This window comes from Halichoeres trimaculatus, unplaced genomic scaffold, assembly GCF_033239565.1.
Source record: "Halichoeres trimaculatus isolate MK-OKI-2021-1 unplaced genomic scaffold, fHalTri1.1 fHalTri1_scaffold_6, whole genome shotgun sequence".
Classification (NCBI taxonomy): Eukaryota; Metazoa; Chordata; class Actinopteri; order Labriformes; family Labridae; genus Halichoeres; species Halichoeres trimaculatus.
The window spans coordinates 5,946,439-5,974,226 of record NW_027437184.1 but is presented as its reverse complement, the minus strand read 5'-3'; the positions used below and the strand labels follow the sequence as shown (position 1 = coordinate 5,974,226).

Genomic DNA, 27,788 nt, shown 5'->3' with positions numbered 1-27,788 from the left:
ATATACTGTGTAACTGTGTTACCCTTTGAAAAAAAAAACATAAATCGGCAATAGTTCAAAGTCACATGACCTCTTTTTGGTGGGAATCTTGAAGAAAGTGTGTCATGTTTCAGCTCCTCCTCATCAATATTTCATCAGAATGATCGTCTGTACATGGGGCGCATTAACTGTTCATCAACTGTGTTACCAACATTTTCTGATGTTCTTACTATAGATGTTAAAAAGACCAAACTGTGAAGAAAATGTTCAGGAATATGAGGTGATGGAGGTCAGGTGGTGGCATGTTCAAGGTCTGCAATTAGCACAAGGGACAAAAATGGAGGAAATGTCGACTGTGTTAGCATCACTAAATGTTGAGTTGTAGTGACAGGTTTCCTTTCTTCTTGCCATGTCAGCTGTGTTACTGTGATTTTTGTGCCATTATTCTTTTAAATTTCGTCTAAACTGTGAGATAAATGATGAGGGACATTTCTAGTGAGCATAATCTGACATAGAAATGTTGAATAACTCTAAATTGGTGTTGCAGTTGGTGTCTGGCCTCCATGGGAGACCATCCAAAATTGTCAAGACTGAAGAATGCTGAAACGTAAATATGTGGGTTTGTTTGGTCTGTAAGACAGCAGGAAGGTCAAAATGTTCCAAAACAATGACTGTGAACGAAGTGATGTTTAAGACAAGTGATGGACATTAACGATCAAATATGGACACTAAAAGACAATCAAGAATTATGTCATACATCTGTAAATGGAATCAAAATTCATAATAATCTGATGATATGTGAAAAAGAGGAGACTAAATATTGAGGAAATGGGGACGGGACTAGATAAGCTCTGCTTCTCCCGTCTTCCCTTTCGGACATGTACAATGTGATCTATTGAAAATGTGTGATATTGTATAAGTGTGCTGACATGACCGAAATAAATCAAAGCATCATCATCATCATCAAATTCAGTATAATATGGATTTATATTGAAAAAACAGTCACAACTTTTGTCCATAACACAGTTGAAAATTATGCTAAAAGTTGTTTTTATTACTGAAATGTTTTTGAATTTATTAGACCTTAACCTTACCAACTAATGAATTAAGTACATTCCATTATTTGTAAACCAATAGAATATGAAACAAAAAAAGTACTTTTTTTTCTCACCTTTTTGTTTACTAGAAATGTTCCTCTAATTATAGAATCACTCAAATGTGTAGATAGATGATTAAGTGGTGTCCTTTAAATAAGAATAACTCTCACCTGGTCTCCTCGTTTGAGCCCGGCCTCTGCAGCCTTACTCCCCGGCTCCACCGCCTCAACAAAGACGCCGAACCCTCTCTCGCTGCCGCCCTGCACGCTGAAGTAGAGCGGCGTCTCCCTGGACGGCTTCTGCAGCGTGATCTGTCTCCACTTGGCTTTGGCTGCACAGGCGATGTTCAGCAGCCGTAAGTGGCCCTTCATTTTCTGACGAGGGGGAGAAAATTGGAACATGATTGGGCTGGACTGTGTTGCATTTCAATGAGCTTTTGTGTTTCCTGAGCTGTGTGTAAATACTTGAGGATGATTTGAAAGCAGCTGGTTGCAGATGAGAATCTAAATGATTGAACGCTCTTACAGTTTGATCTGATTTACTCCTCTGATTGTCTTTAGGGACTCTTATTCTTGTCTAAAATGTTTGCTGTGGATTAAAACTGCCAAAATAAAAGACAAAATGTAACAAAATGAAATTGTATCTTACTGTCATTTCTAGATGTCTCTCAAAGTCTTCCAGGAAGTGCGTCATGGCTGGGTCGCCCTCGAAGTCATTGAAATGGTTGTTGACCCACAGCAGGACTATTCTTGTTACCTGTGAAACACATCGACAGCTTTTCTCACTCATTCATTTCCTGTTACGGGTTATTTTCATGCTTCATCTGACAAGAAAACTGTTGCAAACTCTTTCAGACAGTTCAGAGTTCAACTCAAACTACACTGCTAGCTTCAGACGCTGGAAGTTCAATAACTATCGACTTTAATGTCCAGATTTTTGTTAAAGCTGTGGTTTTATTCCACTCCTGTAATTATTTTCTGAAAAGTATGTGAGGAAGTAAAACATGGCGAACAGCAGGGAGGCTAAATAATGACCATATGCATAGCTGTAAAGAAAGCGTTTAATCATCTAAAGTGAGGAGAATAAAAAGAGAAAGCAAAAAGTTTCCTCGGTGGGTTATTTCTGCAAAATAACACCACTTTTAACACCGTCCCAACCTTTCCAGAAGGTCAGCGTAGCATCTGATACATCAACACAACATCAATCAATGTCCACTTCTCACTCTTTCCCTCATCTCCCACACCTCCTCTCTTCATTTCCTCCACCCTGTGACTGTCTCCCTGTTCATCCTGTACAGGATTAGACCCCGTTTAAAAGAGCTGGAGATCATAATCCTGAATGACAACCACATAAAGACTATCGACAGTCCAGGACTAATCTTAGGTTAAAGCAGTTATGGACAACGGGAGTGTCAGGCGTGGACAAATCGCTGCCGGGCTCAAGGACAGCTGAGCAGGCTGAACTCGTATTGATCCTGACGTGATGAGCGCCACAACACAGGAATTTTTATCAGCGTGCGTCGATAGCAAACATAAAGCATACTTAGAGGGACATGAGAGCAGTTATTAGAGTTTGATTTAGTATCAATGCTTTCAACCTTCAACAAGAACACCTTTACAACCCAAGCTTCATTCAATGAAAGAGTTTAACTCTGGGTGTGTTTACTTGTACATTAGAAGACGACGATCTGCTGCGGGGAAAGAAAAGTGATTTAAGTGACTCTGAAAGTGGCATGGTTGTTGGTCTGAGTATTTCAGAAACTGCTGATCTACTGGGATTTTAACCCACAACCATCTCTAGGGTTTACAGAGAATGGTCCCAAACAGAGAAAATATCCAGTGAGCAGCAGTTCTGTGGGACAAAATGCCTTGTTGATGCCAGAGGTCAGAGGAGAATGGACAGACTGGTTGGAGCTGATAAAAAGGCAACAGTAACTCAAATAACCACTGGTTACAACCGAGGTCTGCAGAAGAGCATCTCTGAACACACAACACGTCCAACCTTGAGGCAGATGGGCTACAGCAGCAGAAGACCACACCGGGTGACCCTCCTGTCAGCTAAGAACAGGAAACTGAGGCTACAATTCACACAGCAACACCAAAACTGGACAATAGAAGATTGGAGAAACGTTGCCTGGTCTGATGAGTCTGGATTTCTGCTCCACATTCAGATGGTAGGCTCAGAATTTGGCGTCAACAACATGAAAGCATGGATCCATCCTGCCTTGTATCAACGGTTCAGGCTGCTGCTGCTGGTGTAATGGTGTGGGGGATATTTTCTTGGCTCACTTTGGGCCCCTTAGTACCAACTGAGCATGGTTTAAAGTCCACAGCCTACCTGAGTATTGTTGCTGACCATGTCCATCCCTTTATGAGCACAGTGTACCCATCTTCTGATGGCTACTTCCAGCAGGATAACGCTCCATGTCATAAAGCTGGAATCATCTCAGACAAGGTTATAATAGTTTTGGATTTGTCATTATAGTTTAGTTTTAGTTAGTTTTGACGATTTTTTTTTCCATTACAGTTTAGTTTTAATTAGTTTTAGAGCAGGTATTCTAGTTTTTATTTAGTTTTGATTTTTGCAACAAGGCTTCGTTCTAGTTTAGTTGTAGTTTTTTCATACCTTATTAACAAGGTGCAGGATTCAAAAAGGTCAGAGTAAATATTTTGTAATACAGTTTATTTTCAAGTCCAACATAGTGCTCACTGCTCAGTCAATGCTGATACTGAACTACTGGCTGCTGCCTTAAAAACACAAGAAAATAATATAAACTTTATATAAAAAATAAAAACATAAATTATTTAAAAATAATGTTAACATTAATCAAATGGAAATAATATAAACATAAATTATATAAAACAATATAATATAAACTTAAATAATTGGAAACTTGGACTCTGTAACAATAAAGTCAGACTCACATGAAATTTAAACTATTACAGATGCTTTGATTTATTGCTACACTACGTTTTGTTGCAGCACAGCGCACAGCCAGTCAGTGCAGTAAACAAGCACGTCCCTATACACCGCTATGATGCTGCCGTACGGCACTGACAACTGCTGAAAACTGTTGAAAAATAGGTTGGGAAAATGTGTCGGATTAATTTAAATCCTAAAGGCTATTAATATTGTCAAAAACTATAACTAAGGACATTTTGTCTTTAATTTTAGTTAGTTTCAGTTAGTTTTGTGAACACAAGATACAGTTTTAGTTTACTTATTGTTTTTGTTTTCTTTTCTAGTTTTTATTAGTTTGAGTTAACTGCAATGTATTTTAAATTTTAGTTTTTGTTTTTAGTTTTGTTTTAGTTAACTATTATAACCTTGATCTCAGACTGGTTTCTTCAACATGACAATGAGTTCCCTGTACTCAAATGTCCTCCATAGTCCCCAGATCTCAATCCAATAGAGCACCTTTGGGATGTGGTGGAACGGGAGATCCTCATCATGGATGTTCAGCCGACAAATCTGCAGCAACTGTGTGATGCTATCATGTCAATATGGACCAAACTCTCTGAGGAATGTTTCCAGGACCTTGTTGAATCTATGCCAAGTGGCCGGTGAGTGTATATCTGTATATGAATCCAACTTTGCTTGTACTTTTCTTTCATCCATGAACCTCTTTGATAAATAAGATCCCAAGGTTTGAGGCATTGAAGTGACAATAAGATGCCTTTGTGAAGACTTTGCATTTACGATCGTGTAAATAATAAAACATCATCCTTTCAAACTTGACTTTAATTGTGGAGTTACTTCAACACACACACACACTTAAAAGCACAAACTTCAAAATGTGAAAACCTCCATCTGAAAGCACTTAAATCTCACCGTGTCCCTCCGGCTGTCCTGCTGAAACCACTCCAGCAGCTTTTTGCCGACATCCATTGGATTGGACAGGAAGGTCCTGTAGGTCAGCAGGAAGTCCTCGATGTAGGTGGGGTCGACCACTGACGGCTCCTCCACCAGGTGCATGATCAAACGCTCGGGGGTCCCCTGAGGGTGAAAGTATACACATGCTTACACGTAAAGATAGAGGAAGAACATACGGGGCCAGCTCATAAATTCAGACGAGAGACAGTTTGACACATAATCTGCACCGACACACTCACAACGTGAGCAGAGTATCACTCACACACACACGGTAAGGCTGGCAGGGAAAGGAGCACGTTAATTTACATATTATTATGTCCACATTAATCATAAAAGTGACAAGGACATAAACTTTAAAGACGCAGCTATCGAACTAATCTTCAGTCAGCCTTCAATAAAAACACAGGACACATGAGGACACACAGCTAACACCGAGTGAACCATTTCTTTTACTTTCTCCAGACTTTTTCATTCTTATTTACCAACAGAAGTCAAGCAACGTCCAAGTCACATAAAACTTGTGCAACTATCTTGTGGTTTCACTTAACGTTTGAGCGCAGAGCTTTCTGGAGGGAAACGATTCATCCTATGGGGAACAGAAACTAAAGGCTTCCACTTTAGTCGGACACAAACCAAAGCCGAAAACAGAAGCGGAAACGCAAACACTTGTGAATTGACTCATCTCCACTGGATGTGTTTTGGAGCCAACAGCCTGTTCGCCGGAGCGGTGGCCAAGAGAATCATTCAGGCCCATTATCCGATCAATACCTGGCTGCCTCTGGAGGCTCGGGGAGGGAGATCAAAAGGCCTTGAAGCGCTTTGCACTGTGGCGTGCGAGAAAATGCTCCGGCAAACTCTAATAGTGCAAACTGTGCCTCTAGACAATGAGGTGAAAACACAAGGAGCAGCTACATTGATGTTTTTGTGAGATACTGTGAGCAGAGGCGTGATCGATTCATAATGAGGTGGAATCCAGATCAATCTGTAACAATTTAGTGCTCATTACACCAACAAAATGATAAGAATAAGTTGATTTCGTGATTTGAAAAGTTGGAGTGATTTGAAGATTCATTTTAGCAGGTGTTTTTGTTCCTTCCTCTGAATCCCCTGACTCAGTTTTTGGTCTTTAAAAGGTCAAATCTACTTCTATATCAAGTCGTAACTTCATGTTTGAATTTCCTCTGACACTGGATTTGCAATTTGTAGCAATAAAAATGACGCAGATCTTTATTAATCTTTGCAAGAGGTTGAGTCAGATCCAAAACAAAAAATATTTGATATTTAAGGAATTTTGAAACAGCAAAACATTATTTTTGAGCTACAGTTTCACTCTGAACACCAAAACACTTAAAGCCACCAACCTTGATGACGATGTGCCCTTTCCTGGTCCCGCTGCGATCCAGCTCCCGGTGCTCCTTCACCATCACGATCTCCCCCTCCTCCTCCACCTTGTGCGTGTTCTTCTCCACATGGTTAAGGATCCTCCAGTAGTCCTCCTGGGCGATGCAGACGAACTGGTCGAAGACGACATGAGGACAGCGGATGAATTTGTAGTAGAGCAAAACATTGCTGGGCACCAGTAACGGGCACTCAAACAACCGCACAGAGAAGGCATGAGCGGCGGCAGAGAGAGGCATGGGAGGGATGGACGGATGGAGGAAGGAAGGTCCAACGCGAGCTATTTCTCACACTAACTAAGCACGGTCACATAAAGTGCAAATAAAGTTGTCTAAATCCTTTTCCAGCCATTTAGAAGAAGAAACCTTTTCACCTCTAACACACCGTATCCTCGTGAAAACACAGACATAACTCGTCTATCCTGCAGCGCTGTCGCTCGCCGTGCTTTCTTTAACCAACTCATCAATTCTGCATTTCTCTCACTGAGCTCTACCTCTGCAACTTCCTCTGCTTAAGACAGGAAGCAAAGTTGAGGAACTGGCCTGAGCTGAGGGGCTGTAACCACAAGAACATGCAAGGCCTCTTCTACCTTTGTGCACTCTTGAACTTCACTTCTTAGATCAACTTTCTGTGAAAAATCTTCAGGGCTGTTTGCAAATTCATCTATGAACACATTATCACGAGTACAGTTTGTTGGCTATTTAAAGAAAAAACAAAGATTCAGCACTTGTAGCAGTTTCTGGAGAGAAATGCATACAAAGTTTTGCTAATATAAATGGAGAAAGACTTTTCCTCTTCCTCACCTGGCAGTCGTCCCCCTTGGTGCGAACCTCTCCGTCCATGTACTGTTTGTCCAGTGACGGCGAGATGCCAAAACTGTTGCCCATGCAAAGAGTCTCCGTCCTCCCCTCTGGATGGCTGATCTCCACAGCCCCATTCAGGATAACATACCAGTGGTCCAGCTGCAGACAGACACACGACTTGTTTTAAATTATCAACCACAAAAAAGCATCACACAGTCTTCTCTCCATATACTTTTTTCTAAAGATGATATGATCTTTTATCAAGAGACAAGAACATGGTAAGATGAGGGTGGGGACATGTCTCAAAGGTTTAGGCTGGGAATCTAACCCACAACCAATGCACTGACCACTGAAGTATGAAGCTCAGACACAATCAACATCTTAAATGGGTGAAAATGTTGTTAAAATGCTGGGCACTGCCACAAACATAGAGGTTAAAGTTGTGCTTCATTCAAACACATGTTCTTCTCTACTCTGTTTTATGAGTGCCCTTATCTATCCAACTTCATTTCTCTTAAAATAGGCATAAAAGCAGAATGGCTGCCGTCATGGAAGCCATGTTTCTATAGAAGCATTTTTGTATTTATTGGGTTGTACCAGTTGAAAGATGAAGAAAAAGGAAATTGGTGTACTTCTGCTCAATAGTATTCGTACCCAAAGTTTCTCATGACGAGAACAGGATCATACTCATCATAGATGTACAGCAACTTTCTCAGAAACACAATTGCTTCTGGAAGAAGGGGAGCGTGATCCAGAATTTGACTGCTAGATAATCTTTTAATATTTCCATTCCTCTTTTTTTCAGTTTTTGGCTTTGAATTTTAAGGCATACATATGTATTTATTGATGAAATAAAAAAATAAATTCAAATAAATAAATGATTAAATAAAATAGATTAGTGAAAAGCTAACAAACTAAAGTGGAGAAAAACAGTTTACCATTCTCAATAATAACAATAATAATAATAATAATAATAATGATAAATAGAAGAAGAAGAAGAAGAAGAAGAAGAATAGTCTTAATAATAATATAAAAAATAAAAATAAAATAAATAAAATAATAGTAATGATAATAATAATAATAATTACAATAATAATAATAATAATAATAATAATAATAATAATAATAATAATAATAATAATATTGGCAACTAAGACATGTAAATAAAGCAAAAATATATAGTTAAAAAAATAAAAAATAAAAGTGTATTTCTACACACCAAATCCAGTAAATAAAAATGGACCTCTATAGTAAGATATTATACTGGTTCTGGTTTTCTTGTCTGTTTTTAACTGATTCCTCTTCTAGACATCAACCAGGCAGTAAAGAAAAGAACAGTCAGGGTGAGTAACAACCTGTGCTTTTGAAACAGCTTAAACGTCATGTGATGCAGATCTCTAATGTCAAAAATATAAGTTTGTGGCATTTCTCTACCCCCCCAAAACACTTGGATCACTAATGTAAGCCTGCTGCAGATGCATCTATAGCCTTGTACACATGTAAACTACTGTCATCCACACGCACTATATAGGCAAATTTGCCTGCGAGTGAGGTTTGAAGCTGCCAAACCCATATTTGTCAGTGTTTTTCAGACGTAAACTCATCCCATCCAATCAGGATGAATCCCCATTATTTAGCGGTGACGTTTGAGAACCAAAAACTCAGTTTTCTAGAGTCTCAACAAAACCACAAAGTTTCAAGTTTTCTGAACTCTTGACTCTGGTTGTAAAACTGAAGTTTTGTGTGGACAACAGGCCTAAACACATACAAATAGATGCGTTTTCCAGATACCCAGCTACGTGTGGTAATGGCTTATTTCGTATTTCCTAGCAAGATGTTCTGGCCTCAGTAGCTGAATATGCAAATTAGGTTGCGCTCCCTCTGCCTTTTTCAGGAAGTGGCCCACAGGCCAAACCTGTGAACCCAGTTTTGTCTGACCCCGAGACCTGGAAGCTGAACTTTTGCAGATGTTGTGGGGTAGAGACTGCAGCCAGACTACTGCCTACTTGGTCGGTTGTTTCTAGTAAATCCAAAGAGTGTCAAAGCGTGTGACTCAACATTACCATCAGCTGGTATCCTCTATCAAACCGCTAGTTTCCAAGAGCATACAGCTATTTTGGTTTAGTAGGATCCATGAGGTGTCCAGGATTAAGAAGTAGGAGCACTGGACCTACACAGCTGCCTCAGAACGACGGTTTAAACAGCCTGGTATCCCTCCTTGACATTTAGTTTATTGTGAGCATAATGTGGGTTGTGTGAGGGATGGGTGTTATAGTGAAGAGGTATTGTGTCTCTAGTGGTGGCTCTTTGAAAAGGAGGTGCTGGCAGGCATAATAGACCCAGCCATTCATCCTCGGTGCGAGCGGATGGAGGGAGGGCGGACGGGCCTGGAGCTTCCTCTGAAACTAAAACTGATCCATCCTGCTCATTGGCTTTTCATTCTCTGGCTCTTTCTTAGTCTGCACATTCTCACTTTCTCTGCTCATCAGTTTCTTTTTCTTCCAGTCAGACTCAGAATCTGCATTTCTCAGCGGTGATGAAACGGTAATGAGGGGAGCCGAGGTCGACGGCGGCGTCTATATGAACACAGGAGCCTTGAGAGGCTGTTTCTGTGACGCTTCCTTTAATTTGACAGCGTATATATGAATTTATCTCACAAATATATCTGTGAGTAAAATGTTATTTGTCTGATTCATGTTTTCAGATAAAATGAAGGAGGAAAAGTTTATCCTGTGTAGCTTTAGTGCTACCCTGATGCTCCCTTATCTTTTATTTTCTCCTCTTCCCCTTTTTTTAATTCGCTGGACCGCTTTAGACTCTTTTTATTTTCCTACCCTTTCCCACTCACTTAGCAGAGAGGAGAGAAGTGCTTCTATCTGACCTTCAATGTAAGTCCCCAGAGTCGGGACGTGTCCATCAAGCAGACTCGACACAGACAGTATGGGAGCACAGACGTCCGTACCAGCGTGTATGTCAGGGCCCGTCCTCCTGGAGCGCCTGGCAGTTCATCACCATTTGTCACCCTGTCGGTTCTAATGCCGCCGTTTGTAACCCAACAGCCATGACAGAGCGCCCGTTTCTCAGGCATGTAACTTAATTAATTAGCCGTGTAGCAGCTCAGGTGATTGACAGCGCTTTTACTCTGCAGCGACTTTGCAAACAACACTTTCAGTGCATGGAGAGGCTTTAGGTAGAGCGGAGGTTGACGGCTGTGTTTCCTCTTTAATAATCACTGTGTGTTGAGCCCAGTTTGCAGAGTTATACGCTCTTACTTTTGGTGCTTCTTCCAGTTTCTATTTACATTGTGCTAATCAGACAAGACTCTATGGGCTGAGATATGTACCACTACAAAACTGAATTTAAATAGTTTGATTATAAATAAAAATGTTCAACTTGAATAATTTAGCAGCTGAAGTGTTCAAAATGAAATTGCAAATTGATTTTTAGAAATATATAGAGTTAAATTTCCAAGCAGGTTAAGACACACTTTTAAAGTCAGTAAATTAAATTACAGATCTTTCTTTTCAAATTTAGTTTCTTAATGCAGTTATTCAAACTAAGCATTTCAAACTCACTGTGAAACTCAATTACAGTTTCTTCTGTTCGGAATATGTGACAGGTGACAAGCCGTGACCCCTTGTACTTCATAAAGCTGTACTTTTTATTGGAAAAAGTCCTTGAAAGTAACTTTTGTGCTTTAATACTTTTGTAAAGGTAAAGGAGAGCGGATGGAGCATGAAACTGTGAGAAGAAAGAGCAACGAAGGGCAGCAGGTCAGACGCTTTAAGCCTCTGAACGTGAAGCATGAAAAGCTCAGTTTCCATTGAGCAGTTTTCACAAAATTGTGAACAATTTGGAGGTGTCATATATTTAATTTCTGCAGCTTTTGTCCTCTAAACGTCCTTATAATCGTTGTCTTTGTAGTTTTTATGTAGTTTGTCATAAAGAACCGAGTCCTGGGACACAAACACAATCAAGCAGACTGCCGTGTTGAATGTTTTGGTGTGTGACATGTCAAAAACAAGCGTTTTGATTGAGCGGATGTGTGCTCATTGCAAGTGAAACTTCGAAAAGCATACATCAAGTGTGAAATATTAGCGTGAAAAATATGTGTTTTTGTGTTTCCACTTCCAACCCTTTTGGTAGGCAGCTGGAAGCTGGATGCCGATAGCTACGCCAGTTACGTAGTAGCGTGACGTCATAGCAGCACACAGTGTACCCCGCTAATAAATCCAAGGAAGAAGAAAAACGCAATGATAGAGGACATCCAGAAATTTGTCTTCTTTGTGAATGGCATGTGACTCTTTTTTACAAAGAACAACCAAGCTTTGTTTCAGAGAAGACTGCATGTCAGAAAGAGAAATACAGCAGCCGCTGTTGCACCAATTAACAGTCTGCAGGGTTGCAGCTCCACCCTCTGAGGTCGGATCAGTGTAGTCTGGTATCTCAACGGAAGGGTCCCAAAAAGTGGGACGTTACAGGTCTGTTATCTGGGGATCTATCCTGGGATTAGTCAGTGGAAACACCACAAAATGCGTGCTGTATCAAGACGAACTGAAGTGAACTGCATGGTGGAGATAGGGCTGAATTTAGTCTTTAGGCCAAACAAAAACCCCACTTTCTCTGATTTTATCCTTTTCACACTTATTCTGATACACAGCTGTTTACAGACCTCCATGCTTGTGTGTGAGTTATTCCTTTGCCCATACCTCTTGTTTGTGATGCAGTATGGCCGTCCCCGCCTGCTCCACCACCTCAAACACCATGACGCTGCACAGGTCTCTGCGCACCGACATGGTCATGTTTGCAAAAGCTGGCAGCTGGTGCATGAACTCCAGTAGTTGTTCTGTTTGGAAGAAAGATTAAAAAAAACTTCAAGACAAGGCAGAAAAAAACTCCTGTGAAACTTTTCAGGAGCATGTATAGATTTTACTTTGGCTAAAACACTGATTGATTTTTCCATTGAGGAGCAGCACTATTTCTACAACGAACCTTTTAAAAGGTCCCAACACAAATACATCAGCAGAGAGACAATCAATTCAAATGGGAAGTGTCTTCTCATCGGGCTAATCTGGGTGTGTGCTATCAGTGCTAATTATCAGCATGTCTGAAGAGAAACTTTGACACTGTTTTTTCTTTGCTGATCTTATGCTAGCTGACAGAAAACACACACAGCAAAACTGAAATCTGATCAAGTGTTTTCGTCTCATTTCCAGCAGAAAATTTCAAATTTGATAGGGACAATCGGGACAGAGTTTTTATTGCATGGGCTACTTTCCAACTCTTGACTAAAGTTGGGCCTTTCAGTAACTAGATCATAAAATGTGCATTAACCAGCAATAAAACAGCAATTTATATCAACCTAAAAAACAACAAATTCCCAGTTCAAACAGGAAATGTTTTTTTAAGACTTAATATGAGCCACATTCACCTGACCAGTCCTGAAAAATGTCTTATTTCAGGTTGTTTAAAGACAAAAATGAGGTCTGAATTTCTTTTAACAAGTAAAATAATCTGCCGATGGAACAAGAGAAAAGTTACTTGTACTAAGACATTTTTCCACATCAATTATTCTTATTCTATAGGCAGTTTTTTAACATGTTACAAGCAATTCAGACCTCATTCCTGGCATTAAATATGCTCCGAGGAGGATCTGTTTTGATTGCACTCTCTCGCCACCTAGTGGCCCAGAGTTTTCACACACTGTTGTGAACTACAATTAGCGAGGTGTGTGTTTGTTTTGGAATTAAATGGAGACCAAAACCAAATTTTCTTTGTCCAAAGACAACTTTTCCCTGGGAACAATGTGCAGTTACGTAGCACTACGGTTTGAAACGTGACATTAAGCAAACGTTGTAGCAGCCGGCTATATGTAGTGCTATCGGCAGCTCAGTGCTCTGACATATCTGTAGGCTAACATGACAAGTAAACACTGTCAGTTTGTATGTAGTTTAGTAGCCGTCTAGCAGCCCGATGCTCTGAAACATGTCTATAATGTGTAACGTTACCAGAGCTAACGTAACCTCACTCTTCATTTTATTGATAGACTCTCAAGTTTGATTAGACCACTGCAGAATAACTGCTGACTGTGGGTTGGAATCAACATTAGCACAAACAGTTTAGCCCTTTTAGCCTTTAGCTTGTGCTCTATCTCTCTGCTGTTTATCTTTCTTCTGCTCTTCTGTCCTTTTTCTGTCTGACAGTTAGGCTCCAGTGTGCACCATCGCTACAAAATTAATCACAGAAATCGTTTCCAGCAGAGAAAAACACAGATCTCTCTTCTCTCTACTTTTTCTGGAATGATCAGTTAAAAGTGGCTCATATCAAGTATAATAAGACTATTTTTAGTTCAAATGAGACAAAAACACTTGATAAGATTTCTCCAATCTGCACACTTTGCCGGCAGACCATGAAGCTCTGTTTAGTCTCCCTAAAGTTATCACATCATATTTTATCTTTCTGTCTCACATGTACGCTTTGTGTGATTAGCTTAAGAATTGTGTAAGAGATAATTTGGTCAAGGCTGTAAATTAATGGTATCAGCAGATCCCTGTATTATGTGTTTCAGTGAGGTGTATCAATCCCTGAGCCTCTCTCCGCTGCCTCTTTCCTCTGAATGAGCAGAGTGAAACATGTCAATGGTGAAGGCCACGAGAAGGCCAGGGTCCCAGCAGGAGCACAGCAGGTCGGGTCTTTACAACTCCCCTTAGCTCTCTGATGTTGTCACCTTCTCCTCTAAGACCCCGCCGGGTCCCGCTAATGAGGTCGTTCCTCTGATTGCCTGAATAAAAATACGCGCTGGAAGGGCATCGGTGTTTAGAGACCACTGTGAGGGGCCTCTTTGTGAGAGGGGCATTTGTGTAGCACTGCTGTGCTTAATGAATGATAGATGGCGTTTCTGAGGGTGCAATCTCGTGTTCATGCGGGGTTAAAAATAGCGACTGACAGCTCTCTGGAGACATGGAGACTCGCTATGTGTCTCATTTTGTCACAATCTGCAGCCTTTTCAGGGAAATAAGCGTTTCAGAAAGACAAAAACACATTTAAAGAAGAATCATACTGACCGATGTCATCATCGTTACGGTCTGCGGGGTCTTTCTCCAGACACTCTCGGACCAGATCTCGACCCAAGAGAGTGTCTGAAGCTCTTTCCAGGTCCTCGTCTTCCTCCTCCTCCTCTTCGCTGTCCACTGCAGCCTCTGGAAGTCCGGACAAGTCGACATCTCCCAGCTCGCTCTCTGTGGCCTGTAGGGGAGACAGTGGAGGGGGAAACAGGTTGAATCTTCATCTTTAACTCCTGAGCTCCTTTCCATTCACAAAGCAGATTTTCACCTGTGCATCATTCACTCAAATGCATGAATCACCTCAGCTTAGAGGCTCTACCTGTGACCCTGAGCTAACACTCCCTAACCTCATCCTTAACCAGGAAACAAAGACCCACCAAATATCCACACCAGCACTAATAATTCATATTCCCCCGTTTCCCCGCTGTGCAGGAGCAGACAGATGGCTGAGTGAGGGCTCCTGGGTCAGGTGGGATTTGAACCGTCAACCTGAGAGGTGAAAAGAGGAGCTCTCTAGTGGTGGCTGCAGCCATCTGTCAACTCCTGAAGGAACTGTAGGTCTCAAAACAAAGACAGTAGCTCAGCCAGATTAAGCCTGATTTTTACCTCTGTCTCTGGATGTTTAAGATAAATTTAAATTCCTTAATTCAAAAGTATTAAATAGTAAGAGTCTGATAATTAGGTTAAATCACAATATATGCTGTTTATTATGCAGAGGAGCAGATTTGTTTGTTTGACCTGATGGGAAGAGGGTTAAAAGCCTCAGACGGCTCTTTGACTCCTTTGTAGCTAAAAAAAATATTAAAACAAGGAGTTTTTATTTTTCTTGCAGAGGGTATTGATGATGAAAAAATTGACACTAAATTAAAGCCCACCAACTTTAAAATTTCAAGAAATTTGTTTAATTGTTGGCAAATTTCTAAAATTTATTTATTGGAAAATTTTGGAATTAATAATTAAAAATAAATAAATTAATAAACAAATGTGTTCTTCGCATTGAAATTTCAAAAATTCTAAAAAATGTATTAAGTATCAGTTTTTAGTTTTTGCATTTTTGTTTTACAATTAAAATTTTCTAAAATATCAGAAAATGTATTTTTTTATTTTTCTTTTAGGTGCCTTTTTTTTGCAAATTTTTAGAATTTCCTTTTTTTTTTTTTACGTTTTAGCAATTTTTCTTGGAAATTCTTTTCAAATTTATTTTTTTATTATTATCATTTTATTTTTTTAATAATATTGATGATAAAACTGATTTTTTTATTTTTTATGTCCTTTTTTACATTTGCATATTTATTAAAAAAAAAACCTAAGATATCACATGTAAAATTTTATAGACTTAAAAAATACCTTGTTTAGGTTATTATTCCCTAGATTTTAACTCTCTACAGAATTTTATACACTTAATCGTCTTTACTTTGAAGATAGAATAGATTTTGTGGCTCCAGTATGACTTTTATTGAGGTGAGCTGAGGCAAAATGGCTTCTATGAAAGTAAAGGTTGCAGACCCCTACACTGAGTGATGGTCTTATTGGCTGTGTCCTCAGGCTCTACAGAGGTTTGGTTCATTGCCAAAGATTTTTTTAGGGTATAAAGATTGAGCTCACAGTCCACCAAAATTTCAGACCGAGGTCCACCCCTGTTTTTATAAATGAGGTTGGACACAATACTTAGAGTTGAAAAAAGTTGCTTTGCCATAATAAAATGTAGATCCTGAAAGGATAAAACAAATAAAGTAAGAAAGTCAGACCACAAATCTTTATCCCATCCCCAAGCACATTTGTCTGAAAAGTTTAGTTGGCCAGCAGAGAGAGATGAAGGCCAGACGTGCAGTAACACGTTCACTGTCCTCGAAGAGAGAAAACTTTTTATTTTCAGGTATTAAATTCTTGCACTTGGCCTTCGTTCCTGAACTTTTGAAGTATTACAGCTGCTGGAAAACACTTTGCTTCCTTCTCACTTTCTGTCACTGACATTTCTGTCACTGTTTTGAGAGTCTGGGATATAGGATGTGCCCTTTATTCAAGTCCCCGGTCTTTCAGATGGCTTTGAGCCAGGGGGGTGTACAGAAGAGGGACTTTAGACGGGAGAGGAACAAATATGTGGAGAAATGTAAACAGGTTTTAGTTTTAAGATGACAGAAAAGAGGGGGGAACAGGGGAAAGGATGGACTGATGTGGGAGGAATAATAGGAGAACAGATTGTAAGTGACAGCTTATAAGAAGTTAAACAACAAAGAGCAGCTTACAACAGAGATAACAGGATGAAAACACCAAGACTGAGTGGGAAAAACCCCAAAAAGCAACCGGCTGATGCGCTGACAGCCAAGGAGCCCAGCTGACTGGAGGGTCAGCTCTTTAAGGTAGCTGTAAACAAACAGCAACGCCGGGTCAGAGACAAGCTGATGGGATCAGAAGCGTGTGATTAATATCTAATCTCAGGAAGAAGAGATCAGGTCTCAGGTGTTAAACGTCTGACCTGTGTTGACCTGACTTACATCAATCTGCAAACACCGGTGGACAGGCTGATGAAAGAGGACAGGCTGAGGTGCACGAGGAGGTCAGGATGTCTGAGTGATGTCATTTTAGTCTGTTTTCTATTGAGAGCAGCTGGCTCTGATGGGTCCAGCTGACAACGACTGACACGCTCTATAATTCACAGGATCCTTGTTCTGTTACTTATAAGGGGAGAAATGCAGCAGTGACAGGAATTTACAGGAGAGCAGATACACAACTCTTCATGAAGTGTCAGATCTTTGGAGGTGCTTCGTCCTCTCATAACGCTCATATTCAAGAGAGATAAGAAACATATTGTTTAAGTCAAGTCTGATGCTAACCTAAGTATGAGTAAAAAGGTCTTTTTGACACGTTTAGCCCTTAAGAATCTGAATTACACATTAATATCAGATCAGCACTTGGCATCAACTGAGGGGACATTTACACAACAACTGTTTTAAAGTGAAATGCAAAATTATTGTTGCATTTTTGCCTCTCGTTTACACGGAAACAGCTTTATAGCCAACCTAGAAGGGAAAATTTTAAAAATAGCCCCAGAGTGGAATAAGGTGTAAACGGCAAGTGGAGGTTTTAGCATTTGCCAGTACACCAGATGATTGTCCCAACTCTATTTCAGTGGAGATCTACTAAAAGCCGCCTCTAAACAGGGCAGTTATAGCGCCAACTACAGGCCTGACATGCTTACTACAGTGCTTCCAGATTTTTTTTCCCCAGTGTTTTTTTGCATCTTGCTTGGCTTGAAGTGAGGTTGCCACAATATTTGCTCCCCCTGGTGGCTGGCTGCAGTATATGTCAAAAAATCTGTCTCTCCAGTCATTCCAGATGGGCTGTGGTCAAACTTTGAAAAATTAATACACCTCGTAGAAATGTTTCTCGGATCTGATTGTTGTGATAATTTGAAGATATTCTGTGGCTGCCTTGTATCCAAGTCCTCTTTTTTCTGAAAAGTTTTGTTGTCATTAGTTATAAGAGGTTAAAAATGAGGCTTTACATCGTGTGAAACGATGATCGTCAGCTGTCGTAGAGATTATACTCTTGAAAAAAAAGGAAAATTATTATTTTTGTCACTCAGCTCCACTCAGATTCTGGCAGACTCTGGCCTAGAGACTGATAAAAGTATGACAAAACTTGGTTTGCTGAGGAACTCTTAGTTTGTGTTGTTTTTGGCGCCCCCTATGGATAAAACAGCAGCTCTTATCTCTTTGTTCTAACCAGCATGCATTTAATTCCTTAGACTCCTGCCAGAAGTTTCAGTCATTAAAGTTTAAAATAAAGCAGTCATCAGTCTTAGTGCTGATGGTTTCAATTACTCTTGTTGATTATCACGAGTATTAATTTCTATCTAATTTAGGAAAGAGTCAAAATTCTTTGTTTCTTGAATCAACATAAGTAAAATAAAACATCATAAAATGAGATAAGTTTAAGACCTCTAAAATCTCAGAAAACACAGCTCGAGGTGAATTAGTCTCTGCTGACCCGCTTCAATTTGCATTTAAGAAACAAACAGGCTTCTCAGGCCAATTGATCACAACAGTCCTTTCTCCTTAACCACCTCATTGACTCACAGCTTACAAACCTCCCCAGTCCTATTGATGAATGCTAACAATGCTAACAAGCAACCAGAAGTCTCCTGTGCCTGAGCGATACTACAGAAAGAATACGACTGGAGAAAAGGAAGAGGAGAGTGAAATACTGCAGCCTTCGGGGGAAGAGAAGTGGGGGCTGAGAGGTAATTTAGAAAGGTTGATGGAATTTATTACAACTTTTTGTGTAAAGAGAGGAGATTAGGAGAGCCGGGGGGATTAAAATGATGAGATGACAGCCGTGTCATGTACCCTTTTATGGATTATTGATTTGTAGCCGTTTAAATACCCTTCTCTCAAGAGAGGGATTTAATGCCAAAGCACACTGAGTGACTGAATGCACTGAAATGTCATCGAAAGGTAACGCTGATACAAGAACACAGAGTGAAACATAAAGAAGTCTGGCAGCAGTTTCCTGTACGCTGAGATGACTTCGGTCTTTTTACAGAATCTGAAAATGGATGAGTTTGAAAGCAAAGAACATAATGAAACTTTTAAAAGTTTAAAAGCTTCTAGTCCTTCCATAACAGTTTGAGGTAATGGGATATATTCAAACATAGAAATCTCTCCTATAGATTTTTTTCCTGCTGGATTTAACCGAACGAGATCAAGAGCAGCAGACCGAAACATGCCCTTTGAATGATCTGCATCATCTCTGCAAACTTGAAGATGCTCTACGTTCTGCACCTGTGATAAACATATAGACCACGCTGCAAAGGTTAAGTTCATTTCCTGCATGTGACCTTTTTTTCCACAGCAGGATGCGCAGCGATCACCAGGATGCAGACCTGGTGCACAATAATTAGTGAGAAACTCAGGGTCGAACCATCAGCAAGACATTTACGACAAAGGTGAGATGTTGATGGAGTGTGGAGGCGAAGCAGGTATGAAAGACAGAGTCTAAGAATATTAATGATTTCATTTATTAGAGCAGGGCTGGCCAATTTAGGGCGCGCGGGCTAAAGTTGGCCCACTAGTTATTTTATTTAATATATAATTGTCATTACTATTTTCCCACTGCCAGCAGCCTGAATTTCTCATTCATTATTAATTTATTGTTGCACTTCATCTCCTGACCACTGTGTTAACATTGGGAGTAAAGCGGCGATAGTCCTGTCAGCTTGAATCTGGAAGTCCATGACCAGAGAGTGTGAGAAGATGCAGGGTCATGGCTGGGATGGAGCGTATGAGACAGTGGCACTTTGACCAGTGGAAGTTTAAAAAAAAGTTGGGAAAATAAAAACTTTTTTTATACAGAAATGAATTCCACAGCTGTATACCTTAAAGCGATACTCTGGGATGGAACAAGTTGGGTCCAATCACAAGGTTTAGGGCAGAAATTACCCCTACAGCAGTGTTTTTGTGCAGCAGAAGCCCAGAGCGCTCACAACAAACACCCCGTCCCTGCTCCTCTGCCGGTTTCCTCTGCACTCAGACGGGGCCATATTTTACTTGACCAAAAACATAAATAAACAGACTCCCACCAAAAAATCTGATATCGGTCTGCATTCAAGCTTTATTTAGAGAATTTTCAGCGCGTTACTTTCACACAAAAACACCGCTAAATAAGGCTCTAGTTCTCATCGTGTCGTAAAACAGCGCTACCTCCGCTGCAGAGCCACAGCTGGCTACGAGGCGCTGGCCGCTTAGTGGATCAAACAAATGCAGGTAGTCTGCCAGGACGAAGAGACACGATGAGAACTAGAGCCTTATTTAGCGGTGTTTTTGTGTGAAAGTAACGCGCTGAAAATTCTCTAAATAAAGCGTGAATGCAGACTGATATCAGATTTTTTGGTGGGAGTCTGTTTATTTGTGTTTTTGGTCAAGTAAAATATGGCCCCGTCTGAGTGCAGAGGAAACCGGCAGAGGAGCAGGGAGGGGGTGTTTGGTGTGAGCGCTCTGGGCTTCTGCTGCACAAAAACACTGCTGTAGGGGTAATTTCTGCCCTAAACCTTGTGATAGGACCCAACTTGTTCCATCCCGGAGTATCACTGTAAGGCTGATTTACGCTTGACGTGTCCGCGCGGCTTCATGTGGACAAATGACATCATTTTAAAGAAATTTCCACGCCATGCACACTCAAAAATTTGTAACCTGCCGGACAGAGAACGGGATCTCCTAGTGGGCCAGGTAAAGAAATACAGTCATCTGTATGACTCTTTACAAAGAGATCGCCCTGATAACCAAGTGGTGAATAACTCATGGCATGAAATTGTGGCCACTCTCGGCAGAGAAGAGAAATCAGTTAAAATAACCTGGAAAAATCTCTGGGACATGTCATGTTGTAAACAAAGCCAAACTTCTTCAACTCTTGTTTAGTACTCTGGTAGGCGTACGTTTGTGATACACTGCCCCCCACGGTTTGGGAGTGGACACCAATGGACGCTGAGCGGGTTGTTAAAAAGCATTAAAGCCTCAAGCCTTCTCTTACTCAGATCTTGTGCGTCTCATTTCCATGTGGCACGTTCACACAAAGCATAACACAGCCTTAATGTGTAGGCAGACAGTCGCTGTTTTAAAAGAGTACAAACTTCATAATTTAATGTAAATACATGGGGAAAAAAGTCTAAAGCAGGTGTCCAGTTTTATCACTTTTCCTTATTAAAAAAAAAGGAAAATGCAGTATTTTGGTTCCATAGGAGCATGCTGTGTCCCATGTTGTTTAGGTTATATTGCACTAAATGTCTTTGAAAACACAGGCCTAGTATTTGTATTTAATATCTATATGTGTTTTCATTTTTAATTTTCACAATTATGCTTTAGGCTTATTTGATATCATGCACTGCAACATGGATGTTTAGTTTTGGCCTGTGACCCTCCACCCTGATTCGTTTTTGTCCCTTTACTGAAAAGAATTTGGGCACCCCTCTTTACGAGACTTAATGATATCAATAATAATATGATGGTTACAGAAATGATGAATGAGCAGACTGATAAAGTAAATCCCAGAGCAGACAGTTCCAAGGAGCTGCATGAGTTAGTTAATATGTGCAGCAGCGACAATGTTTCAGTCAACAAAAGGAAAAGTGATGAAATAAATGATTAAAACAAGCAATTCTGAACCCACCTGATAAATATCTGACAGGCTGCTGCTCCCCGAGTCGCTCGCGATGCTGCATCCTGATTGGCTGGGAGGCATGTGCATCACTTGCTGATGGGCGTGGTCTGTTAGGTGCATCTTATTGAGGTCAGCAGGAAGCTGTTGAGACAGACAGGAAGACAGAGACAGACAAGAAGGTATGAGTTAAACTGAAGCAGATACATGGCTTTAAAAACACACACAACCACACAACCACACACACACACACACACACACACACACACACACACACACACACACTCTGTTGTTTCATCAGCGTGAAAGCCAAAGCTGGTTTGGCACTGTCTGACGCTACTCTGAGATAATTAACATGAAGAGGACCGAGCTGAAGAGTCTTCAGACAGCTGTAAATCCTGGAACAAGCATGAGGGTTGATTTGATTTCTGATGGACAGCAGAGGCTTGAATGCTGATTTTTTTTTTTTGTACTTGGGGTGACCTTTACGAGAAAGACACAACATAAAACTCCTGCCCCACAGTAGAATAACTCTGTGGTGAGTTTCATTTTAATATAGACATGTCATGAGCTACTGAGCAAACCTGAATATTCTTATAATCTCCAGAAACTCATTCAGAGTCTGACAAACATGGAATCAAAGAAAAACAAAGAAAACAACCCATGCCACTTTCATTTCCAAATCATCCAGCTGGACATGAACAAAATCAGTTCTCTCCTTTTCCAAAGGTGGTCGGTTTGTTTACTCCAGAGTACGAGGACAATTTGCAAACGGTGAGCGGTGATGAAAACAAACTTCATTTGTTTGGACTTTATCACTTTCCTTGAAGACTGCACTCTCCAAAATCTGAATTGCTAAGATCAGCCTGTCAGTCAACGAGCCAAATCCCTCTGAAAAACCTGCAAAGAGTTTCCCTTTAAATGTCCAATCATTCTTTAGGGTAGTGTTTCACCAGAGCGAGAGTTCAACTGTTCATACAGGAAGAAAACTGAAATCTTATTTAGTGTTTTTGTCTTATTTTCAGTAGAAAATGTCTTTTCAGACTTAATCTGAGCCACAGTCACCTGGCTAGTCCAGAAAGATGTCTTATTTCAAGTTATTTAGAGGCGAAAATGAGGTCTGAATTGCTTGTAACAAGTGAAAAAAATCTACCAATGGAACAAGAGAAAAGTTACTTGTATTAAGATATTATTCTAGTTTAGGAATGCAGGGATATGAAAATTTTGTCTGATATCGATATCCGAAATTAATATTGCTGTTATGGCCGATAACCGATAAGTACCGATATCGTTATTGGTAAAAAAAAAAAAAAAAATCAGACATGTGTCGAGGGAGTTCAGATAGAAAGAGCAGCGTGATCGTGAGAAAAAACGACCATGGAGAGGATCAAAAGATGGACCGCCCGGGATGAACGGGAACAAAAAAAGTATGTTTTGTCTGTTTTCTGGATCGAAAACAGGAACAGAGACATAAAAGAAGAGAGTCACCTCTTCTTAGGTAGTTTTGGTGTTTACATAGTCAGAGAAATTAATATTATTTGGGTCTGAAAAGATCGTTCAAGATGCTCCGAAAATGGCTGGCAGCTAACGAGTTAATATCAGCCGATACCTATATGTTAAAAATAATGACCAACATTGGCCAAAACCGATACAGATACCGATATATCATGCATCCCTATTCTAGTTTAAAGCTAATTTTAAACAATGTTTTCTTGCCACTTTTTTACAAACAATCCAGACCTCATTTTCGTGTTTAAATAACTCGAAACAAGACATTTCTCTGGACTGGTCAGTTGAATGTGGCTAATATTGAGTAAAATAAGACAATTTTTACTGAAAACAAGACAAAAACACTTGATAAGCTTTCAGTTTGTGCAGTGCAACATCCACCAAAAAACCTGACATATTAACCACTGGAAATGCTGAGATGCACTAAATAGTGCTACTGTGACTGTAATGTTTGTTGTTGCAGAGTGAGATCGCCATACGATGACACTTTAAAATGTAATTAGTGTTCCTAACTGAATAAAGACATTTATAAACAGAGAGGCAGCAAACCGTGACGTTTCAGGACCATGGAGAGCAAAAGAGTTTTTTCTGTGTGTATCAATGCTTAAAGATTTTGTTTACTTCAAGGAACTCAAAAAAAGAAGCATCTTGGTGGCATTGTTCTCCAAAACTCAGAGCCCCTGCAAATGTTGAACCACTCTACACACAATCAGAGGAATCCAAGGTAAGATCAAGGTTTTAACTCTTATATTTTTCAAAATAAGATAGAGGTTTGAACCTCAACAACATGTGAGTTATTCTCTACTCAACAGCAGCAACAAAAGCAGGTCTCCTCCATCCATTCATAATAGATACAAACAACAAAAATGGGTCAATCTGGAGGGTTTCTCCTGAAGAGCATTCACAGATTTTCTTTGCTGTGGAGTGAAGCAGGTGGATGTCTTCACCCATTTGGGGCTCAAGAAGAAACCCTCCCCCCTGATTCTTACCAGCTTACATCGAGGTAGTACCAAGGTGAGAGAAGACGTCCTCCTGCGACACCGTGCAAACCTACAGCACACCTCCTCCATCGCCACATCACCCGTCGCTGGCTTTCCAAACACACACATAAACCAAGCAACACACTCGCACCACCAGTTGTCCATGCAAATCAAACCAAAGTGGAGCAGGGAAGCTAGCTGAGGCTGAGATGAGCCTCGGTGCCAACATGTAATATTAAAGACTCTGAGTCTGGGGGTTCTGCCCCCTCAGTACTGTCTTCTAATAGGCCTGCTGTACTGTGTGACCCCAGCAGCACTTAACTACCCTCCGCCCCACTTCCCCAAACCCACAGGGGAACACAGCACTGATGGGTGGAGTTTATGAGTTCAGTGGCTTGATCTTAATGTGCGGCATATTAAAAGGAGAAATGCTGTTTGATCAATTTTATGTGCACTGGGTTTAAACAACATGAAGGTTGTGTCCTGAATCACTCAGTGAGGTTTGTACATGTATGAACGGGCAACTAGAAACTCCTGCATGATAACATGAAGCTAGTTTCTAATGTACATGAGAAAAAAGGTTTACAATAGAGTGTGCATGCAGATTAGACCAATATGTTTTTTTTCATGGCTGATACCGATACCAACTATTATTAGTAGTCAAGGAGGCCGATAATCGATATTTGAAGCCGATATTCATTTACAGTGACAGTGAAAATACTGGCGTCAAAATGTTGAATAATAATGCCTCTGAGCAATATGTTAATTAAACAGCCCAGGCTCAGTGGCATGTTTTATAAAGTTAAATGAACAATAAAAAAAACAACAACAAATAGCTCCCTTAAGTTTCCCCAAAGTAGCTCTGCGTAAAATCACTCAGATAGCAGTGCACTGGTAGATAGTAATTAACAGAAAAGGCAGATGCCGATATGCTTCAAAATGCTGATTATTGGCATCCATAATTGGCTTGGCTGATAATGGGTCTATCCCTAATGCAAATTGACCTGGAGTAGGAAAAACAACTGTATGTCCAAAGTAGAAAACTATCAGGGAAACCACACAGCATAGGATTATAGCCTTTGAGGTGTGCAGCATCACTCGGCAAAACGTGGAAGATGCAGTAACTTTTTTGCTGTCGTGAATAATGCAAGAAGTCAAATATTTATTAACCCTAGTTGGTTATTGGGCCAATATTCTGTATTTGGCAGATTATCTGTGTAAGTGTTTTATTTTAACACTGGTCGATGAAATCAACTGTTCTGCTCCTGGTGTGTCCCTCTCTTTGGGTCCAGTTTCACTCCCAACTTTGTCCCAAATGTCCCACCTCAACACTTTCTGACTGACAAACATGTGACACATCTGTGCTGCCTGACTGGTAACTCTTGTTTTTGATGTTGAAAGTTTCAGTTTCCCAATTCTTGTGTTGGAGTTAACATTTTCATTTCTTCTTTTAATACATATAGGTTTCAAATTTTAGGTATTATTCACTTGAGGTTGCTTCACAAAATGCTTAAGTTAATAGTCTGAGCCTGCAACATAAATACAAATACTGACACCTCTGAACAAATTTCACAAGTGTTCCCTTTATCATGGCACCAGGATGATTCAAATAGACTTTGTAGATGCAGAAATATACTCTTTTCAATTTGGGCACTGCAAAAAACTGAAATCTTGTCAAGTGTTTTTGTCTTATTTTGAGCAGAAAATGTCTTTATAGACTTGATATGAGCCACATTCACCTGACCAGTCTGGAAAAATGTCTTATTTCAAGTTATTCAAAGACAAAAATGAGGTCTGAGGTAATGAGTTTAAAAAAAAATGAGAAAAGTTACGTGTATTAAGACATTATTCTAGTTCCAAGCAATTTTCTTCTTGTTCGATTATTTTCTACTTTTTACAAGCAATTCAGACCTCAGTTTGTCTTTAAACATCTTGAAATAAGATATTTTTCTGGACTGACCAGTTGAATGTGGCTCATATCCAGTATTATAAGACATGTTTTATTTAAAATTAGACAAAAACACTTGATAAGATTTCAGCTTTTTGCAGTGGGTATGCCATATTACTAGCAGAGACCCCAACAAAACACCAGGGCCTAAAGGGTTAATGCCCTTAAATCTATCAGGAAGTTGGACCTTTTACTTTTACCTGCTTGACATTTTATCCAACCTGAGAAATGCCAAGTTTGAGATGAGGCCACCTCTTTTTTGACATACACGTAGAGAATAAATGCATCTTGGAAGTGTTTTGTGGATTACCATTCAGAAAACAAAATCAATTACTGATGCTCTGATTAATAATTCTTGTTATTGATTGATGTGAAAAGGGAACCAGTAGTCCCAAAAAAAGAGGTACTTCCAGTCACAGTAGATTTATTTATTTTAGATTGACTAAAGAGGCTGAATATCTGCACAGTCTTTATCATGACGCCAATGAAAGGTTAAAACAGAAATTTTAACATTAATACATGCTGCTTTATGTATCCCCCAAACTCATCCTTTATTAGTGTTAAATTCTCTGCATTTGGCTCAGTGCTTTAAAAACCAAACCATTATACTTCCTGTTCACGTTCCCTCACACGCTCACTCACAGGTCTCTGTTATTAGTAATAGTGTGAGTGTTATTAACTGAAATCCATTTCCCATTAGATACAGCTGCATAACACATGGTGTGTTTCACTTATTGAACTGCAGGTAAAACTAAATACTCAACTGAAAGTGTTATTGACTAAATCAAACAAACAGACGGGGAAAAACTATCGCTGACCAACACTTTTCACAACTTGTTTGTTGTTTCTGTTTGAAGGAGAAAAGACAGGAGGAAGGTAACGGAGAGGAGGCTGGAGCAGGGAGTGATAGGTGAGGCCATCACAGGTAAATACTTATTGATTTCTGTGTGATGGAGCTGTTGTGAGGCGGTGATGATGAAGCTGCTACAGTACAGGCATTAGATGCATTCACCTGAATACACAAATACTCAGGGAGAAATTAATGTGTCAAAACTGCTGAGGCGATGAGGGCTTGGGGAAAAGTTTGGAAATCTCACACACATACACAAACACAAACCAAGGGAGGATGAAAACAGCCAGTGAATTATGTTTTCTGATCTTGGTGAAGTCTAAGAAGAGCCAAGGAGACAAAAAATTTAAAATCCAGAAGTGACAGCTTACTTAGAAGTCGTTTAGTAAACTGTTCGGTAGGGGTTTGATGATATACTTTTCTCCAAATTCAATTCTTTCACAACTTCTGAGGTGCAGATTGAGTTTCAATTCCGATTCTTTGATATTTCCTATTTTTGTGATTTTTAGTTTGCTTTTTTGACACCAGATCATGTAAAAAGTTGAATGATAATCAAGCGGCAACCTCCTATCTTGAGTGTTCACTTAAGGCTGGCTCCGGAAGTACCGGAAGTCACGTACACACCAAGCCAAAAAAAAGACGTTTTTTAAAGCAGAAATTAACCTATTTACAGTCTGGTTCAAAAAACGTCTCCTGACTGATTCGCTTTTTTTTAACTATCGGCACCCACTGTACAGGGGGTGATTTTTTGTCTAACTCAGCAGCTCAGAGGATATTAAGATCACGAGCTCGCCCAATCAGAGTCACAGCTCAGGGTCACGTGACCAACAGGCGTCCTATAGCTGTATGCGAAGCACTTGCCACTACCAATATGGCCGCTATGGTCGATATAGCTTCATTTTCTGTTTGAGAAACAGACAGGTGATGTCAGTGAGACTACGTCCATGTTTTATACAGTCTATGATGATGGTGATGATGTCTACAGACTTCATCAGGAGTCATATTTCCCCCCAAAATGCACAGCCAGTTATTAAGATTTATTCAGGGGATAAAAAAGACTAAAAAAAAAGGACGTAGATTTAGAAAAGGAGGTTTTTGAACCAAAAACCCTTACTATTTGGTAGATATGCAGTCA

The 27,788-nt window shown here is 40.0% G+C and overlaps 1 protein-coding gene across 5 annotated transcripts in view; it reads right to left on the bottom strand.

The window, feature by feature from the left end:
• rapgef6 (Rap guanine nucleotide exchange factor (GEF) 6) overlaps window positions 1-27,788 on the bottom strand; it is a 228,330-nt gene that overhangs the window by 55,771 nt on the left and 144,771 nt on the right. For all 5 annotated transcript variants that reach the window (XM_074672524.1, XM_074672525.1, XM_074672523.1 and 2 more), the window contains 8 exons: window positions 21,379-21,510; window positions 14,215-14,395; window positions 11,860-11,996; window positions 7,151-7,309; window positions 6,311-6,463; window positions 4,908-5,072; window positions 1,725-1,832; window positions 1,247-1,450 (listed from right to left, as the gene is read on the bottom strand). In XM_074672524.1, coding sequence (XP_074528625.1) covers window positions 1,247-1,450; window positions 1,725-1,832; window positions 4,908-5,072; window positions 6,311-6,463; window positions 7,151-7,309; window positions 11,860-11,996; window positions 14,215-14,395; window positions 21,379-21,510 — 1,239 coding nt within the window. The remainder of the gene's footprint in view (window positions 1-1,246; window positions 1,451-1,724; window positions 1,833-4,907; window positions 5,073-6,310; window positions 6,464-7,150; window positions 7,310-11,859; window positions 11,997-14,214; window positions 14,396-21,378; window positions 21,511-27,788) is intronic.